This window comes from Puma concolor, chromosome A1, assembly GCF_028749965.1.
Source record: "Puma concolor isolate L17-30 chromosome A1, mPumCon1.1.hap2, whole genome shotgun sequence".
Taxonomy (NCBI): Eukaryota; Metazoa; Chordata; class Mammalia; order Carnivora; family Felidae; genus Puma; species Puma concolor.
Genome location: NC_141667.1, coordinates 72,419,021 through 72,438,584, shown reverse-complemented (window position 1 = coordinate 72,438,584; position 19,564 = coordinate 72,419,021). Strand labels below are relative to the sequence as shown.

Here is a 19,564-nt window from a genome sequence, read left to right as displayed (position 1 = left end):
GTTTCTGCTAATGATTTTTACGAACAACGGGGTTTTTGGTTTAAAAAGAAGCCTGAGGGTGCCTGAGTGGCTCATTCGGTTAAGCAATCGCCTCTTGACTTGGGCTCAGGTCCTGATCTCGAGGTTTGTGAGATCGAGTCCAGCAATGGGCTTTGTGCTGATGGAGCAGAGCCTGCTTGGAATTCTCTCTCCCTCAAAACAAATAAACTAAAAAAAAAAAAAAAAAAAAAAAAAAAAAAAAAAAAAAAAAAAAAAAAAAAGGTTTGAAAACAACTGCTCAGTCCATGAACCAGTGGAACAATTGAGAATGCAAATGCAATACAGCACCCCCAAATTCTATCTGGAAATATTAAAATTGCCCTGATTTCTACCACCCTACTACCTAACCACTTATAAAGCAAGCCTAATTTGAAGAACTTCAGCATTTACCCCTATTCAGTACTATTTATAAAGCAATTCAACAGTGGCTAAGATACACAATAGTGTAGAACAAGTATAATACATATGAGAACCCTGTTAATTCATCCACTATAAAGAGTAATTCATCAGAATGACCTTACCTCTTGATATTAGAAACACAGCTTAACAATGACACCCTAAAACATGGCTAACACACCTTTTCACCTCACATACCTTCATCAGATCCCCTTCACTCTGAATAAACTACTTTCTGTGCATCCCCCCAAACCTATCTACAAGGTTATAGCCAGCATGTGTTTACTCCTGTTGCTATGGATCTCTGTAGTATTCTTCTATTACTTCCCCTCATCTCTATTAGAATCATAACCATCATCCAAAGACTAAGTTATTCTTCTTATAGGAAGTAGTTCCTTTTACCCCTGAACGGATGTACTTTCTCTCTGTCCATAGCATTCCACGCTTTATTGTGACATTGTTTGGTTGTTCATTAGTAGTAGCCTGAGTGAAGCAGAACATTTTGATCACTGCCTTCACAATTAATGAATTTTTCTAATTGTCTTGGCATTTGCCTGCATGTGGTCTTTAGCACTGACATGTTCACATCAAATATCACAGACGACTAGGCATTTAAGATGAAGGGATGCTTACAATATCAGTCAAAATGAATAACAATTCAAATACGCTATTGGTTTTACTGTATATTTATTAAAAAACACTTTGCAGTCAGGACACATGAGGATTTCTTTTTAAGGATGTTTACTTTTCCAGCTAGTAAATGTATGGGGTGGTTTCCACTAAAACATAAGTCAGCCAGCTGTTTGTTTGGGTACTTGAACTGAATGGTAAAAATACAGGCAGCTTTTACTCAAAGTACTCCACTTTAAACAAGGGAATCTGTTCCATATTTAAATGACTTAATTTTCTCTCCCCACCCCCCCCCAAAAAAAAGTAAAAAAAAAATTTCATATGGTAAGAACAGCTCCTCTTCGGAACTTCAGAACTTTCATTTCAGATGGCATATGGTTCTCCCTCACCCATCTGATACCCCCGGGGGAGGGGGGGGGATGCTGAAGCACTTAGGAGACCCAAGAGAGTGTGTAATCTGACATGACAGCTGAAGGGGGAAAGGCTGACAGAAGCATGAGAACAGGTATCAGGGAGGGAGGAGGATTATTCTGGAATCCAGGTTTACCCCTTATCTTTCTTTCAAGTCCACCAAAATGCGACGTTTCATTTGCCCTTGAGAAGACAGCATCACTGGCATGAAGGTTTCACTCGGAGACGGGATGACGGACCCACCAAGACAAACAGCTTCATGTACCTTAAACTTCTCTGAAACAGCCAGGGCAGAGTGTTTCTGCACTTCAGTCTCTCAAATTCTCAGTAACCCAGCATAAGCCCCTGCTGGCTTTGTAGTCGTCTTTCCTTTCCTCTATACGGCGCACATTTACGAGTTCAGCTGTGGGCCCGCTTAATTTCCCTCCGCAGGCTTTCTTCTCCTCCTAACACATGCGCACTTGGGCCTGGCTCTGGGGTGCTAAGGAGGAACAATGGGAGGCTTTGAGCAGGCCTCAGCCCCAGACCCAGTCAATATTTACTTCAGTTTGGAGCCACAGTTTTAAAGCTCCTTCCAAGCAGAACTCAACAGTGGGGGGTCTCCGGAGGTTTCTAGATTTTATTTTAACACGGGGGAGAGAGGGGGCAGTGGAGTTGGTAGAGAGAGAGAGTAAATAGATTATTACCCAAACCACTTTCTCAGAGAAAATAAGGGATGCAGTTCAACGAAACAGGTTAAACTTTCAATACTAATTAGCAATTTATAACAGGAAAAACCAATCGTCTTCCGACACTGATGACTGCAGTCTTAAAAGTGCAAATCCACTTAATGTGACCCCTGGATGTCTTGCCAGCACAGGTCTGATCCTATCAAGCACCCAAGCTTGCCAATGTGTGCCTGCTCTGCCTGGAACGGCAATGCAAGGACCGTAGGTAACGGTTAGTCCGCACTCCTTGACTGACTTCCAAAGCAGATCTTACGTATACTACCAATGCGAGCGTGTCCTCAAATGAAGCTGTGGTTATCAAACACTGTGAACTAAGAGTATGGTACGGTAGCTACCATATGGTATTTCCATATAATAACTGCTGTCTGGGCAGTATCGGGAAGGCTGGTCTATGGCTTTGGAAAGATAAGTGGAAAAACAAGTCACTTTCCCCCTAGTGAAAGTGGCTTACTCCAGGATGGCAAGCAGGAGACGGGCGGGAAGGGTGGAGGATTGGCTGTAATACTACATCAGACTCAGCGGAATTTGCCCATGGATTTACACGGCCTTTTGTTGAGATAAACGTAGAGACACTCACTTAATTAAAAATAAAACTATTTAACCGTAGGGGCGCCTGTGTGGCGCAGTCGGTTAAGCGTCCGACTTCAGCCAGGTCACCATCTCTCGGTCCGTGAGCTCGAGCCCCGCGTTGGGCTCTGGGCTGATGGCTCAGAGCCTGGAGCCTGTTTCCGATTCTGTGTCTCCCCCTCTCTCTCTCTCTGCCCCTCCCCCGTTCATGCTCTGTCTGTCTCTGTCCCAAAAATAAATAAACGTTGAAAAAAAAAAAACAAAACTATTTAACTGTAAATAGTTTTATATTTGCCTAGTTGGCTTAATTAAAAAAAAAAAAAGTCAATTGTAGTAAAACTAACTGGAAGTGACATTTGGCAAATTTTACTAAAATGATTAAGGCCATGTAAAATACTAAAAATTCCAGTTAGATACCTGAGGAAAGAAATTCATAGTCGTCTACTGTAACCAATTATAAAGCTCATTATTCCATTCAAATAAAAAAGTCATCACCCTCGTCTATATACTGAACATGTAAAATACATTGACATAATTTGGTATTTCACAAAGAGAATAAAGAGATTTCAAACCACCCCTCCTCCAAAAAGTATGAGGTAACACATTAGGTATACTAGGATTGTCTTGTTCAATTATGTTTGTCTAAATTCATCAAATGTATTGGAATATGTTCAGCTCTAATCTTTACTACCTTATTTACTGTATTAATAAAAGCTAAATAATAAAATGCAACTCAATCCAATCATTTCAACATCTTAAGGAATTACTGGATTGCCATACACTCAATTTGATCAATCAATATGCACTCCTGGAAAGAATATACCGAGTCAGCCTAGCTGAGACGAAGTCACTAGCCGATATTTTTGAACCAGTTTATAAGAGTATAAGGAATTATTTTTTCAATGCAAAGCGTCAATAAGTAAGTCAGCAAAATTTAAACTTCGTAAGTACCCATTTGCCAAGAAAGGAAGCCTGAACAAGGGAGGGATTGTAACCATCAATCATTAATCAGAAGCTGAATCCAAGGAACATAAAATTACAACATTTTACACTTGAAATAAAAACATGCAAAGCTCATTCCCTTGATAAATCATAACTTCTAACTTAGTAGGACAAAAGAAATCGTACAATGAAATGAAATGATACAAAAGTAACAAAGGTCAGTCTAGCATTCTGGTGAGCTCAGCAATTCTAAATATTAGAACACTGTATTTTTAAGGAAAATCAGTTATGCACAGTTATCAGTGCTCTTTCAGATAATTTTTTATTCAATATTTTTACTTTTATTGCTACTTATCAAGTGCTGCCCTCAGTTGTCACTAAATTTCTGGGCACAGCATATAGGATCATTGATAATTTTCCTTATAAATTACTATTTTGTTTTTTTGGCATAAGTGAGGTTTATACCTTCAGGAGTAAAACATCATTATAAAATAATCGTGTAAGTATATGATTGCAATTTTAAAACAAGTAACAGGCACATTTGCTATTCTCCTAAATAACTATAAACATATGAAGTAAAACCTGCTTTGAATAACCACCAGACAATGCTACAGAAAAGTGGCCCTTTGACAGTAATGGGTTACTCAGGTTTCAATGCATTAAAATATGTGTTCCTTGACAAATTCTGTTTCCTTTCTCAGCTAGATGTTGTTACGATCTATTTATGTTCCTAACATCATTGTGTGTATAATTAATATGTACTAAGTTTAAAAGCAGTCGATAACAGAAGTTTTTTAAGCACAGAGGCGTCAAGAGGCTAAACCCTGCTCTTCTGGCAGCAGGATTCAGAAGAATCCAAGGATCCCAGGGACAGCCGGGCTGCCTGTAAGGAACAGCCCCAGACAGGAATTGATTTGTTTCAACAAGCTCCTCATTGGCAATACAGGCATTCTCCAAGAGGGTGTCGGTATTCATTAATTTCTCCTTTGAGATGGAGATATCTCATTATACCTGTGAAGTCCAAAGCAGAATATTAGGGTTTTAAAAGGCAAGAGGAAGCAACATGGAAGAGACAGAGAGGAGACGAGTGGGCATTAAAAATAAACTTGACCAATGTTACGGAGGAGATCCAAAATTCCCTTCTGGGAAGAAGGGCCTGGCAGACATGCCTCTAGCATGTCACTATTTGCATCTTATTACTCTTGTAGAAATCACAAGATGAAGCCTAAAACATAAGATACAACTCACAACTCAAACTATCTTTTAAAAAGTCAACTCCTCCATGATGCTCTGAAAATAAGTTTTCATTTGTATTTTCTACACCACTTACGAGAACATAGAGCATTATAATGATGCACCAGTACAAACTAAAGTGGCCTCCTCATTCTCTGTTCTTTTTAGAATTCCGTTTTCAAAGTCCCTTCACAGATACTCTTTCCCTTAAATTTTCACAAGTCTGAGGAAGACATTATTTTTATTATGCCCGTTTCTTTCCTAGAGTGAAGGAATTGAGGCCCAGCTTCATCACTACAAATGGCGTACGTATGAATCCACTAGAGCCAAAATTTAATTTAACAAGATCTGAAACAAAACCCAAAAAAATATTAACAAAGACAACTGAAGGATCATCGGCTGGTAGGTTTTTAAATACCTCACTCTCTGAGCCCTTCCCTATACAACACCACCCAAACCCATTTAAAGCTGTATCCAAAAGAGCTGCTATGATAAAAACTCAAAACAAAACAAAAGGACATGAATTCATCGCTTTTACTTTATGCAGTCAAAATGTAAATATATCAGTGTTCCTAAGAACTTGATTACAACCTATTAATCTGATGACAAATCACTGTTAGTAACTCTGAGTTAAAAAAAAAAAAAAACTCTTCAATGTATTTATTTTCCTTTTTTATGAAAGGTAAGAACAGTAATTAGAACTACTCAGCATCTTCTACCTCACCCGAGCACAGCCACGACCTAAATCTTAAGGGTATCAACTCATTTTGAACAAAACCACTCTTCAGGGGTATGCGAATGACTTCATTTCAACCGGTGAAGATACCCTATTTCCAAATGTAATCATCTTCCAGGCACATAGCATACTTCATTTTTAGGAAACACACAAGTTCATACATGGTCACAGAAGATTCTCAGATTCCTATATGTATGAGAATCATAAAACTAGTAACTAAACAGATGTCACCTCAAAGTCATTGTCTTGGAAGGCTTACTTATATTACACCATGGTGAGCAAAAGCATAAAACTATGAAAAACAAAACCATAATGTCTGTATTTACTATTCTTCATAAGAGTCATAGTTCTTATAAAATGCTACTCAACAATTAAATTCAGTTTATCAAGGATTTAAAAATGATTTGCTTCTATTTGATAAATAACTTAAAAATGTTGGTAAAAATTGTTACAAAAGCAAAAGGATACTTGAATTAAGAGCGTTTGCCATCCTCTCCCTCTTTTTTGGGGGGGTTTGTTTTTATTGAAATATAGCTGATTTACAGTACAAACAGTTCCATCTTTCTTTTTATCGTTCCATAGAGGTATATTTCAGTTAAGTCAGTTTACTCGCTGGTGCTTTCAAAGACTTTAAAGTTCACCTAGGAGATTAGTAATATTGTATTTACACACAGAGTGAAGAACAAAAAAAGATAAGCAGGCAGAGTAATCTGAATTTAACTAGTTCCATCCTTTATTTGTTAATATAAGCATCACATTATATTTGTTTTGCAAATCAAATGATATATATACTTTGAAAAAAGTGGAAGCATGCTTACAGACTACCTGGACTGCAGAGGAACGAAGATTTCTCACAAAGGACACTAGCATGAGAGAATTTTAGAGCGGGGAGGAATTTTCCCCCAAGTCTTTTATAACTCCATTGGAAGTATGGGCTCCTGAAAGCCACCCACAACAAACCCAGCCAGTGGAAGCAGAGATACTATTAGTCATCGTCTATGCTGAATGTAAAATGAACATTTTGGGTTCACTTAAGCATACCAATTTAAATTGGAAAGTGTTAAAAATCTGTTTCTGAGGTGTAATCTGGCATTGCCACATAAAATACATCTGGGGAGGGTTTGCAAATAAATATCCTTAGACGTTTATGACAGGATCCTCCTAAAACTTTTTGGATCAAGGCAGTATTTTCACTCCAGTAGAATCTGTCTAAGCCAAACTTTCAACAAAATCTTTGGCCTATTACTTTTGTCAGTGGTGGATTCTTAATGCTGCATAAACCTCAATATAAAAAACTATTTTATTTGGGAGAAAGTGGCTAAAAATGAAGACTACTAGGCCTTAAGACAAATAACTTTCACTTATGCAAATTCTAAGCCATTTGAAAAATTATAGAGCTATCTAGGAAGTTCAGGGCAAATACAACCAAGAGACTCTGATGTGGAGCCAGAAGTAATCTCTCTCCCCACTCACTTATCTAGAAACTTCCTGCCCAAACTGTGGTGCACAGGCCGAATGCATCATAACACCTGGAGCTTGCTAGAAATGCAGACTATTGGGGCCTGCCCCAAATCTACTGAATCAAAATCTGTATTTCAACAAGACCTCCAGAGAGGATCTGCATGCAATTAGAGTGTGAGAAGCAGTGATCTAGAAATTGCTGATGGAATACTCATGCAGGGAGGCTGTTCACACTGTTTACTGTGGTATCTCCAGTACAAGAACAATACCTGGCCTACAGTGGACACTCAATAAATATTTGCTTAGTAAATCCATATGTGAACACTTTTTATAGTACTTTCTACTCTGTACTGTGGTTTTAAATATAAAATTGTAACTGCACAAAACTTGCAAGTTCCCTCAGGGTATAGATGCTGTCTTCATTTCTGAAGCTGCTGTGTGCCTCCCAGTGCATGCACCTATCACTCAATAAATATTTTATTAATTATAGCTTTCAGATATTCAATACAGGAATATGTTATTACTGTTAGATATTAGCTATTATTTTGCTTTAACACAAAGCTTTGGAAAAAATAAGTTAAAATCAATATGTAATTCCTAAATTCACCCATTTGGCTTTGATTTTAAATACACTACAGAGAATTCACCCAAGGAACCAAAATAGTAATGGAAAACATTATATATGGCCAACTCCTAATTCCACATGGTACCAGAGAGCAGGGATGGCACGGATGGTTGAAATCCAAAATTGATTCCAAAACCTCATGTTATATAATAGCCTCAAAGTCTTTTCTTACCAAATCTCACACCAAAGCTGCTGTAAGTTTCAGAAATGTCATTTTTTAGTTTTAGTTTCCTTCTCGATTCCACGTACCAATAGGACAGGCCCAGAAATAGTGAAATGGCCAAAGCCATCAAAAGGGAAAGACTGTGACAGAGAAATCTACATAATAAACAAAGTGATGAGTCCTCGAATAACCAGATATCAACACAAAAATCTAGAGCTATCTGTACCATTTGTAAAAGAGGTAACTGTAAGAAATAATCAGATATGTTAATAGCATAGATGTATCACTAGCAAGACCATTCCAAAATAAAACTCAAAATAATGAGATATTCAGAGTCAAAATTATTGCTGGTTCTCTCAGTCCATATAATAAAGTCAGGATACTAAAGGAAGGACTCCCTTCCCAATAAAGAATGCTTCGTTTCTCTTCAATTAGCCGAATTAGATTGTCCTTTATGCCTTTTTTTTTTTTTTTTTGGCTTCAGAGAAGCCAGAGTTTCAAGTTAAGTCACCAGATATGTGACTGACCCCATACATATTATACTCATATGGAATATCCTATATGTATAGGCACCCCTCCCAACACACACACTCTGTCATGTTTTTGTTTTCCCAAGAGTATAGTTGACAATGGTGATAGCAGAGTGTGTAATTAGTTTTCATTGTTCCCCTGACAGCTATAGTTCCATACAAGACCCTTTCCTTTTTATGTTGTAAATGCTATGGAAAAAATACACTAATAACAGGCATTTAATTATGGGTCCAGCAACCATAGTGGGCACATTGCCAAAAGAGAAGGGAACCTCTGAGACAGCAAAAACATATATTTGCAGGGGAGGAAAAAAAACAACAACATATATTTGTTCTTCAGTTGCATTAACGTGCAAAATAGTGATGACAGGCATATGATGGAAAATTTTTAAATTGTTCCCTGAGTCTCTATCAACAGTAAATATAAAATGATATACCAATACTAAAGCCAAGAATGCTACCATATCTATACTAAAATATTAATAAGAATAAAAGCATTGCTTATTAATAAAGGAAATACTCTTCAGAATAGCTTTGTTTTGATACTATCAGTAAAGAGTATAGGATTCAGTTTCAAATTTTGCTTTTTGCTTTGCTTTTAACAGAATTATATTAGCACTTGTGAAATCAAGTATCTGGGTGCTCCATTCCTTGAGGCTTACTTTAATTTGTTCTATACAGTATTTAAGATAAAGCATCCCCCCAGTTGCTGTCATGGCGGACACCAGATCTGTCACTGAGGTCCTTTCTCGCCTGATTAATTAGTAATTGGGAGACACATTTTGGCAGCTTTCATTTCCCTATTATTTTCTCCAGTTTGACACAAAACCCTGTCAGAAGCACCACTATTTGAACTGTACCCCTCTTAGTGCTGGGTCACTAAATTTTAATAAATGGAGCCCCCGCCAGAAAACTACTGAAATAGGCATAAAAGTTTATTGAGGCAGTAAGAGTAAACAAATATATGAAGAAACACTGAATGCCACAGTATCTAAAACATTAATGGTCTGTCTGAACCCAAGGGTTACTGGCAAGATTACAGAACAGAAACTAAAAGAAAAGGCCTTTAATAAAACCACCCTTTCATCTGTCTTTAAAATACATATATTAGTTAAATTAAGTAGACCAACACTTTGGTGCTACGGAGCCATACATCTGAGCCTCCTCCGTTATCCCAGCCGGACGAATAAATTTATTGGGAGGCAAAGGCTGACAGTGGCTACAGGAATACAGAACCCATCCGGAAGTCACAAAAGCTCTGTCTGAGCTAAACAAAGAAACATTTTTCAAAAAAGGTAAGGGAAGGAACTTAAAACTGAAGCTAAAAAGACTGATACTTCAGAGACCTGCAAATAGCTACAGAATCAGTCTCAGGTTCTCCATCTCAAAGTGTCAGTCACTTCAAAACAGCATCCTGCTACCACGGTGGCTCAGGACACTTGTGTGCCATGGCAGTGGCCATGCTGTGTGGGTCAGAGGTCACAGCTTCCACATTCCGGCATCTGTCTGTATTTTCTTGCCCTGAAACAATAGAAGGGGAACCAGGCTCATTTGCTCTCACTTTGTTTAACCTAATTGTTAAACAAAAAGGAACATTTCCCCATATTTAGAATTAGTTTTCCTTTTCTTTCCATCCCCATTTATTTCCATAAAATTAGATACTATAAAAACTTAACCAAGAGGTTAAGCCCCCTATACATTCTTACAGTTCAGTAAATACGACAAAGTCATATATCCCACTGGTCTCTATGGAACATGAAACATCAAGTGTCATGTCTACCACCGTCAAAATCTAGATCACAACTCGCATTATAATTATCCAACCAAAAGAAGCCTGGACTTGATTTTATTCAAACCACAAAATTGCATTTTAACATGACAAAATACGCTCCTTATATGTATTTTCACAATAAGAAGCAAGAGCTAAATGTTAACTGTACTCTCTACATAAATAAATAAGTCACTAATAAGACTCAGAATGAACACTCTGACAGCTTAGAAGCAACAAGAAAAAACAAAAATATTTGTTAGTCCATTTAAAACAAAAAGGTCACTTTCGACACTCAGTTATTCTAGTCTTCTCCATCAGCCAAAAAACAACAACAAAAAATGGATGATGGATATCAGAGGAAAGTTTTTCAGTACAAAAACTGTCAACTTATACCTGGACTTCAATAAGAAGTCCATGAGATGTATACCCGTTCTTAAAACATGCATTTTATTTATTGCCTTTATATTGCATCTGCAATCACCAAAAATCCTACTTCTAATGAACTGAGGCAATCTGTGACATAAGTAGTTTTCAATCTGTGCCCAGTTTAATCAGACTGACTGAGTCAGGTTACTTTGAAATTAATCTTAAGGAAGTTCTGTTTTTACTGCACTTCATGGGAATAATGTTCCCAGACATCATCAAACAGATGCAGTAGCAAGAAGTTTAGTATAAATTTTTGGTAAACTTTACTAGGCCACATGTTCTTCCAAGTGCATCCAAAAATACAAAACGTGGTGGAAAATACAGCAGACTCAGTTGATACATTCTCACATTTTAATAACAAATATGAGTTTACTTCCAATACAATTTTCTATGAGAACCCATAAGAATGGTTTAGAAATGAGAGAGTGAACACCTGTATTTCAGGGACAAAAAGGCTCTGATTTCATATAATGTTTCTGAAAGCACCCCAAATGTTTCATTTTTAAAGATACCTACATTTTTATCAGTACCTCTTACTAGAGAAAGATTCTTGGTACCGCTGAACATTTGGGGGAAAAAAATGTTGGCTGACATAAAAAGGACTACTTGGAATAATTAAAAAAAAAAAAAAAAAAAAAAGGAAATCAGGTTGGGGAGGGTGACCATAGTGGCTATTAATATATTTCTTTGAAATTAACAATAAACTATAAGCTTCAAGAGAAAAATACATATGTAAACATGGTACAGCCCAACATTTAACGTTAAAATATATCTGGGTTTAAAATGTATTATTACTAAATTAAACCATCCTTTTTTTTCAACTAAACATAAGAAGATAACATTTTAAAGAGCTCACAAAAAACTTGACAGAGCTTTAAATGTAGAGCCCTACCAAAATTATTATCAAGTGGTTTAGTCCTTTGCTATCGTCCATATTCATTTCCAGACCATTTTCATGAAAGAAATAAAATCGGTCTTAAAACAAGATGGCTGCTTCTAAGAAGAAAAAAAAAAAAAAACCCCGCTGATTTAACCGAAAGCCAAAAACCTAGCCTTTCTAAATCAGGGAACAAAAACTTAGTTATATTTTTTTCTACTCTCCAAACATGTATTCACGCATTTCCACATGGACACCTATAGATTACACTGTGCAGTTATTTAAAATTATTAATAGCAATTTTTAAAAAAGGTTTAATTTTTGTGTGCCAATTACATAATTGTCCAAAGCATAAACACAGAGGTATCACATGACCAAAATTCCCACTTATACTTCATAGCAGAATCATGATCATCAGTCATGGAAATCAGGTCACCTAATAAGTAATGATAGGAATAATAGTGATGTATTTTTACATCTCTTAAAGAATGCCATCCCAAAATGTCTGGTGATATCCTGCTATAAACACAATAACTGTATGGTACTTTTCAAAGTAAATACCCTAGGAATTTAGTTGTTAGGAGTCTCTCCTTGAATCATACTTTGCTGACCTTCCCTGAAGCAAATGGCAGATTAATTCTATGACATACATTATAAATATTAAAAGCATCCTCTTACATTTTGAAATAATTTTTAAATAGATTTTCTTAAAAATCACTCAAAACTATTTTTATTTCTCACTTGAGTGGAAAATAAGACCTGACAGTAACATTTTCTTCCACCTGTCAACTGTCAATTGTATGAAGGATGTTTCTAAAGATGACAAAGGTTTATTTTTCCTTATTGAAAATGATAGAATTCTACCTCAATGAAAGCTGAGGTAACCATCACTGTGGTATACTCTGTCAGCAACTAGCTAACTTAAGTAGGAGTTTCCACTACCTTAAAATAATGTTTTTATTGAAATCTTTGGCTGTTGGAAAACTATACTCAGAAGCCTCAAAACCAAGAGTTTATATCCACACACATTTCAGATCGCAAAATAGTGCACAGATTTCAGTAGTTTCCAATAAATCCTTCAAAGGACAACAAGGAGTATAGATTATCAAGGATACTAAGATACAGGGAACTTTTTTTTCATTCACCATCAAACTATGCATAATAATTATAGTACCAAAAAACCCCACATTATTACTTCGATATTTTGAACTAAGTGGTTCTCTTGTCTTTGCGCTGCCTTGTTTATGACTGACTAAAGTTTGAAGACATAAATGCAGACAAATTTAAGAGGAAATAGATCTAGTTGTGAGTAATATCCCATTCAGAAACACTGGAAGTTCAAATTAATCACAAGAAACTTTTCTACCAAACAGCTCAGGATATAGGTTGAGACGCAAATGAAAATATAAATCTAATAATATAAATCAGGTCTTTAAAAGAGACAGTAATGTATGGATGTTTAGCTGTCTAAGACCACCATCACAAGACAAATTACTAAAACTGAATATTAACACCTCATTTCTTATACTACTCTTAGAGGTTTTTATACCTGAACATGAAGGTGTTATCCTTCAAATGATCAAAAGGCAATTTTTTCTCAGTTCGGAAGACTTATCCTGTCTGAATATCCTGGGTAAGTGGTAGGAGCCTTCCTCACTGTACTTAGGGACATACAGTCTTCCTTTTCAACAAGAATATTTCTGATCAAAGCTGCTATTTTAATAGTTTGTATACTGTTTCTGAAAAGAATATTGATAATGTGGAGTCTGTCAACACAGACTGGTTCATTACTAAAAATAAATATAGACTTTAAAATCCTTTTTGCTACTGAAAGTTATTCAGAACAAATGCAAAAATGAAAAGTCTTGAATGGCATCTTTTTAAAAAGCAAATCATTTATATTGGGAAAAAAACACTAAACAATAGATAAATGCTACCCACATATATAATTCTGTTCTTAACATTTCTTATGTTTTGTTCATTTTATATTTTAATGTATTCTCTTTCTCAGAGTTACATTCTTTTAGCATATACTTCTCCCCAGCTTGTGAAGGCCAGGACTCCTGAAGGACTAATTGTATTCATTCATTTTCTTGGCCCAGCATGAAGCTGGTAGCTTGCTTGGTTCATAGCAACAGGGGAGAAAAGAAGGCGCTCATCGTTATCTGTCCCTATCCAACAGGAAATCAGGCCAGTGGACAGAATGCAATGTAATGCCTGTTCAGAAGGCATCTTGCAAGATTAAATGGCAAGAAATTCACAAGGTTAATTTGCCCCAAACAACTAAGGGCTCCTTCCAAACCTGATCCTCCGCCTTCAAAGGTGGAAGCCTCCACAGCTAATGATTATCAGCCAGAACACACGTGGCAACAAGATATTCCTTCGGTGAGCCAATGGTTTAGTTAATACCACTAAAATCAACTAACAGGGAGTAATGAACAACTGAAGGCTCTCTCTGGTTCTTTTAATCACAGGGAGTTTATTGACCTTGGTATCATGCTGGAAATGCCAAACTATACTGTACAGCCAAGCGTGCCTCAAATAGCACTGATGTTCCAGTCACCTAAAAAACAAAAGACAGTTGACTATTTCTGAAAGCATGTTTTGAATATGTAACATAATGCATAAAATGGATAGAACAATTGTCTCAATAGTTAATTTTGCTTTCAAACTCTTTTGGAAAAGTGGACAAAAACAAAAAGCATATTTGTCTTATAATAATTTGTAAAGTAAAAAAAAAAGGGGGGGAGAGGGAAAGGATTCACTTCAGGTCTCCTACAAATGGGTCAGAGTAAAAACATGTGATATAAATCTCTGTCATACTGCTTCATTTTTATACAGATGTCCACATAAATTCTGATATAAATATAAAAATAATAAAATTACCCAATTATATCTAATAAAGTGATACACCACATTGAAGCTCAGAGTTAATAAAGTTAAAAGATTCTAAATAATATTTTACTTGAAGAACTTTTATGTTTCTAACATATAAAATAGTATTTAAACATTTAAAATTTTGAAAATAAAGTTAATCCTTTACAAGTTTGGTGATAAAATTCATTCAAAACCAGGATCAACTTTCCATCTTTCCTCAAAACAAAATCTTAGATTTAAATCAAACTGATTTCATTTATGTGTCGGTGGAAAAGGCACAGTGCTGGGACACTGGTCGACATCTAATAAAACGTTGATGGCTCAGATTTTGAAAAATAAAACCAGTTTTATTTTGAAAGGCAAAGAAATAGCCGAGGGATTATGATTAGGAAATAAAATGTTACTAGCTCTCTCTACTTCGCTGCATACATATGATCTGTAAGCCAGAAAGGTGTTGGAGTACTGACAGAGAATTCACATCACTTTCACAACTCCAAGATTACATGTTAACAAAACTAAATGGTGTCAATTACCTGCTACTCTAACATGAAATGTTTAATTTACAGGTCCCTACAAGAATTTTAAAAGTCCAAAGAAAACATACGATTAGGTTAAAATTTAGTGTATCCCAGGTGAATTATAGAGATATTTTTCCCCATCAAAGTATAACACTTTAAATTGGTGATACTCAGAATCTAACAGAAGCAAAGCACTAAGTGAGGAGAATCAGTATTCTTAAAAGTATGCTGGTATTATTTCACTATTCCATCCATAAACGCCAACCAGTAGGAGACATGTTTAATTATCCTATCATCATTTTGGCAACTGGTCAAAAGAAACCAATAACTTTTCAATATACACACAATATTTAAAAGAATATTCTCATTGGAAGCACCAAACTGTTTATAGGACTCTTCAGATTAAGAGGCATGTTCTTATATGGAGTCATCTCTATCTTTATAAGCGTAGCTGCTATAGGAGAATGTAAATAAAGTTTTATTACTGAAAGTCTCTTTAAAAGTTACTTAAAAGCTTTTTACATTCTTAAAGAAATTAAAGACAAATAGTTATATTCTCCATGATTTGGAATTTCATTACTCAAAGTTACTTAGTACCATGCTGATTCAGAATTCAGCATAACATTAACAGGATCACTCTATTACTCTATTTAGGTGAAATGTAGACAACTTTCTAGATTTTTAAAATATGGAAGATGCATTTAGGCAAATGTTATCATATATTTCTAATCAGATTGATAGTTCTCAGTGGCTATTTCAGAGATTTGTGCCAATTCAAAACATAAAATCAGTTTTTGGCCCGCCACCTAATAAATACTAGCAACTAAAAAGTTATCAGCATTTGAAAATTGAATATCCCCTTTCCAGAAGCGAATACCTAGGATGATAGATTCTAACAGTAAGACTATCTGATCAAGCACTTTTAATATTTTTTTTCCTCTGTTAATCTAGATCTATGGATGCTTGTGGTAGCAATGGAGTCAATTACGAAAACAAACTCAATAAACTCAATAAGCTCAAAACAATAAACTCCTAGGATTACACAAGTTACAATATAAGATATTTAAACCCTGTGATCAAGATGTAATACTTAATTTCTAATTGCATTTAAACATAATTTCAAATTTAAGTCCATTAGTATAAGCTAAAATATATTTACTTCATTTTACCAAAGTATCCCTTATTATCAGCTTAAGTGTCTACCGAACTTTTCTTATCTAAGAAAAAAATATTTTTTAAATGTATGCAAGTTACAATTAAAGTTTTCAGCTTTTTTCCAAAGGATTAAATCTTCTGATCTTATTAGTTTAGCCAATCCTAAAAAAATAGGATTTGTATTAAATCAGAAGGCACGGCATGGTTACTTTCCAAAACGATAACATTATTATTGAAAATAAATGAAAATAAATGTAAAATGTAAAATGAATTTATAAAATTTAGTAAACCCCTGCAAATTTTCTAAAATGTTTCTTCACTATCTTATGAGATAAACTGTGTTTATTTTAAGTTAGTTATTTTGCACTGGCTCTTTTTAAATTACATCCAAGCTGAATTATCTTAATACATCAAAAAAAAAAAAAGAAAACACAACACAACATCTTCTTCAACATTTCCGAGGTAAGTCTGCCTATCAGTCCCTACTTTTACAATTATGTTATTTTTTTAAATAAGTTTTACTGTGACAACATATGAAGATAAATGTACCCACAAACCCCTAAGAATACTAAAGTTAGACATGAATCTCTTGGGCAGGGGGTACATCATTCTTTCTTTTTAACATTATGAAAATGACAATGATCAAATAAAAAGGAATTTCCACAAGCCTCAAATTAGAATACTGACTTGAGAATACCCTTGGTGTTTTAAAATTCTACAGATTAACTTTGTCTGGGCAGGTTCAAAGCCACCATGGCATCCTGAGCAGAGTTTTCTACAGGCAGGGCAAATCTATTAAAAAACATGACCTGTGACAAAAATCAATGTGCTAATCTCAAACCAAACAACAGTATCAAAAGCATAAAACAGAGATAACCTAAGATAAAATGTCCTCAAACTAACTCAGACTAGCTTGACAGGTTAAGAAGGAGGGGTACGTGGGGGTGCTTCTGATTCCTTCTGTTTTAGCCTAGGATGACTGGAACACCCAAGTATCCAAATAAATTAACACTATGGGGAAAAGATCACACTGTGAAGTTTGGAGTGGGAAAGAAGACAACTAAGCACAAAATGCCCCACATTCAACTCACCAATTTCATTGCTGTTTTATTTAATAAGGCGCTGAAGTTTAGAAATATAAATTCCTCTATTTCATATATGCTGTTTAATAAAGCCCAGGGGGGAATAAAACCAACCAACATAATGAGACTTGCTTTTAACACCATCACAACTGGAAAGCTTGCTCTATTTGTCTTGTCAGCTTTAATAAAAGGCATCTCCTCTGGCAGGATGGCTTCTCTTTCTTTTCCTAATAGTGGTAAGTGGCATGTCAAAGAAGAAATAGCTTCCCATCCCACCACCCACCTCCATGAGGCTTTTTTTTTTTTAACCAAACTTTCAGGGATGCCTCCACTTCTGCCAGGCGGTTTAATTTAGGATTTGGGCTACCTGGGTGTAACTATCTTTCCTGAAGTAGCAGGAGGTGGGGGACTCTCGGCCACCGGTAGACCGCTTATGGGGAAATCTGCCCATCTTCATCTGAGCTGACATTACTTCAAGCGAGGAATCCCTCCCATGTCTGCACAAGGGGGGAAGGCGGGAGGCCGACGGACAAGGCCGCCGGGAGGTAGGAAGAACCGGAGGCGCCAGCCAGCCCCCTCTCCCCATGCGCGCTGGGCGCTCAGCAACCAAAAACTATCCCCTCGACCTCCCGCCTCTCTCCTCCCAACTTCCACTCCAGCCCAAGGGAAAACCTGGGATTTTAGGTGTAACCGATGCTATTTCCCTCTTAGGCAGGCACCGAAACCAGCCCGCACCTGGAAGCTGGCCTCCGTCCCAGAGAGGCAGAGCATTATGGGCCCAGCGAGGCCGACTGCTGCCCACAGGCCGGGAAGAAAGTAGGGCTCGGAGCTGCTCTGGATCCGGAGAGGTTCGCCCGGCACTCAGGACAGCCCTCACCCCTCCCCACTTCTAGAATCCCCGAGCAAGGGACGTCTGCTGGTGGCCAGGGTCCAGCAGGCGCGCTAGGGCGCGCCCGGGCGCCCACCTCTAGCCTCCCGCGTACCCGGCAGGCTTCGGGGATGCCCACAAAACGGTTCCAGGTAATTGCGCGTGTTCCTCCGGCTGCACACCGCCAGGCCGTGGACTAAGAGCTCCCACCTCCCGTCTCCGCCAACTCCAGCAGCTGGCTCCGCACAAATGACGTAACCCGGCATTAGATCAAACTTTCTGGCACCTTGAGCCCATGGGGGGTGAGGAGGTGGGAGAATCCTCTCCACTGCCAGGCGCGCCGGGCCAACAGTGGCCCAGGGGCCAGATAATTGCCTTGCAGTTAAAGAGGAAAATAAAAGCCTAAAGCTTCCGCTCCCCAACCCCCCTCTCATCCCCCAGCCCGTGCGCTCTCTGAACAAACTGAGAAAGGGAAGAAAAATTAAAAAAAAAAAAAACAACAACAACTTTAGGGATGTTTGGAAGGTTCTGCCTGCAGTCCCCTGTGCACCCACGATCCACGCGGGAACTCTTGGTGGCTCATACCCGAGGCTCCCAGTGCCCAGGCGCTACGCCCGGATCGAGATGCTGGCCGGCTTGCCCCGGTGAGGAAGCGGAGAAGTCTGGACTCCCCAGCTCCCGCCTTTTCCGAGTCTCCCCGCGCTCTGCAGAGGCAGCGGGTCTGGGCAGCCCCGGGGACTCCCAGGGACTCCCGGCGTCTCTGAGGCAGCTTAACAAAGAGAGGCGCGACGGGTGCGCTTCCTGTGGGCTCCTCGAAAGCCATCAGCGCCCGGGCGACGCAGGCTCCGAGAGTGCGCGCCGCCTGCAGCTGGTGCGCGCGGGTCCCCGCCGCCACCGCCGCTCTTCCGCAGGGCGCCGAGGCCCGAGTATCCCCGGCTCTGCGCTCCCCCTATTACCTTACCTGGGGTTGCTGCTGTTCCAGTAGACGGCGTAGCGGTCGGCGACGGCCTTGGAGCCTGGGTCCTGGCTGAACACACACATCCAGAGCACCAGAAACACCAGCGTCAACATCTCCACGTGCAACATCACGCCTGGCCAGCGGCGGAGCCCCCGACAAGCCACTCCGGGGAAAGAGCAGGGATCCGGAGGGAGGGAGGGAAGGGGAGAAAGAGAGCAGGAGCCAAATAAATATGAATAAATAAGAATGAAGAGTGGCGAGAAAAGAAAGAGGCGCACACCAAGCTGGGGAGGGGAAGGAGAACGAGAAGACGGTGGAGGTGGGGGGGAGGGTGGGGAAGGGGTAAAGACAAACTCGCACCCCCACTGGAGGGTTCAGGAGGAAAAAAGGAATCACAAGATGGAGAGAAGCATGCGTGTGTGTGGTGGCGGCGGCGAGGGCGGGGGAAGGGGTGCCAAGCTGTGTCTCAGCGGCGGCGGCAGGCCGGTCACCCCGGGAGAAGGAGGTGCGCGCCGGGCCGGGCGGCGGCACCGCGGGTTGGGGCAGGCGGCGGCGCACGCTGCACAGTCAC

General features: G+C 38.5%; 1 protein-coding gene across 2 annotated transcripts in view; it reads right to left on the bottom strand.

Annotated features, from left to right (window-relative positions):
* Nucleotides 1-19,129, bottom strand: part of EFNA5 (ephrin A5) — a 275,997-nt gene extending 256,868 nt beyond the window's left edge. For both annotated transcript variants that reach the window (XM_086686542.1, XM_086686603.1), the window contains exon 1: nt 18,997-19,129. In XM_086686542.1, the coding sequence (XP_086542668.1) occupies nt 18,997-19,121 (125 nt within the window). In that variant the 5' untranslated portion in view covers nt 19,122-19,129. The remainder of the gene's footprint in view (nt 1-18,996) is intronic.
* Between the last annotated feature and the right edge of the window lie 435 nt (nt 19,130-19,564).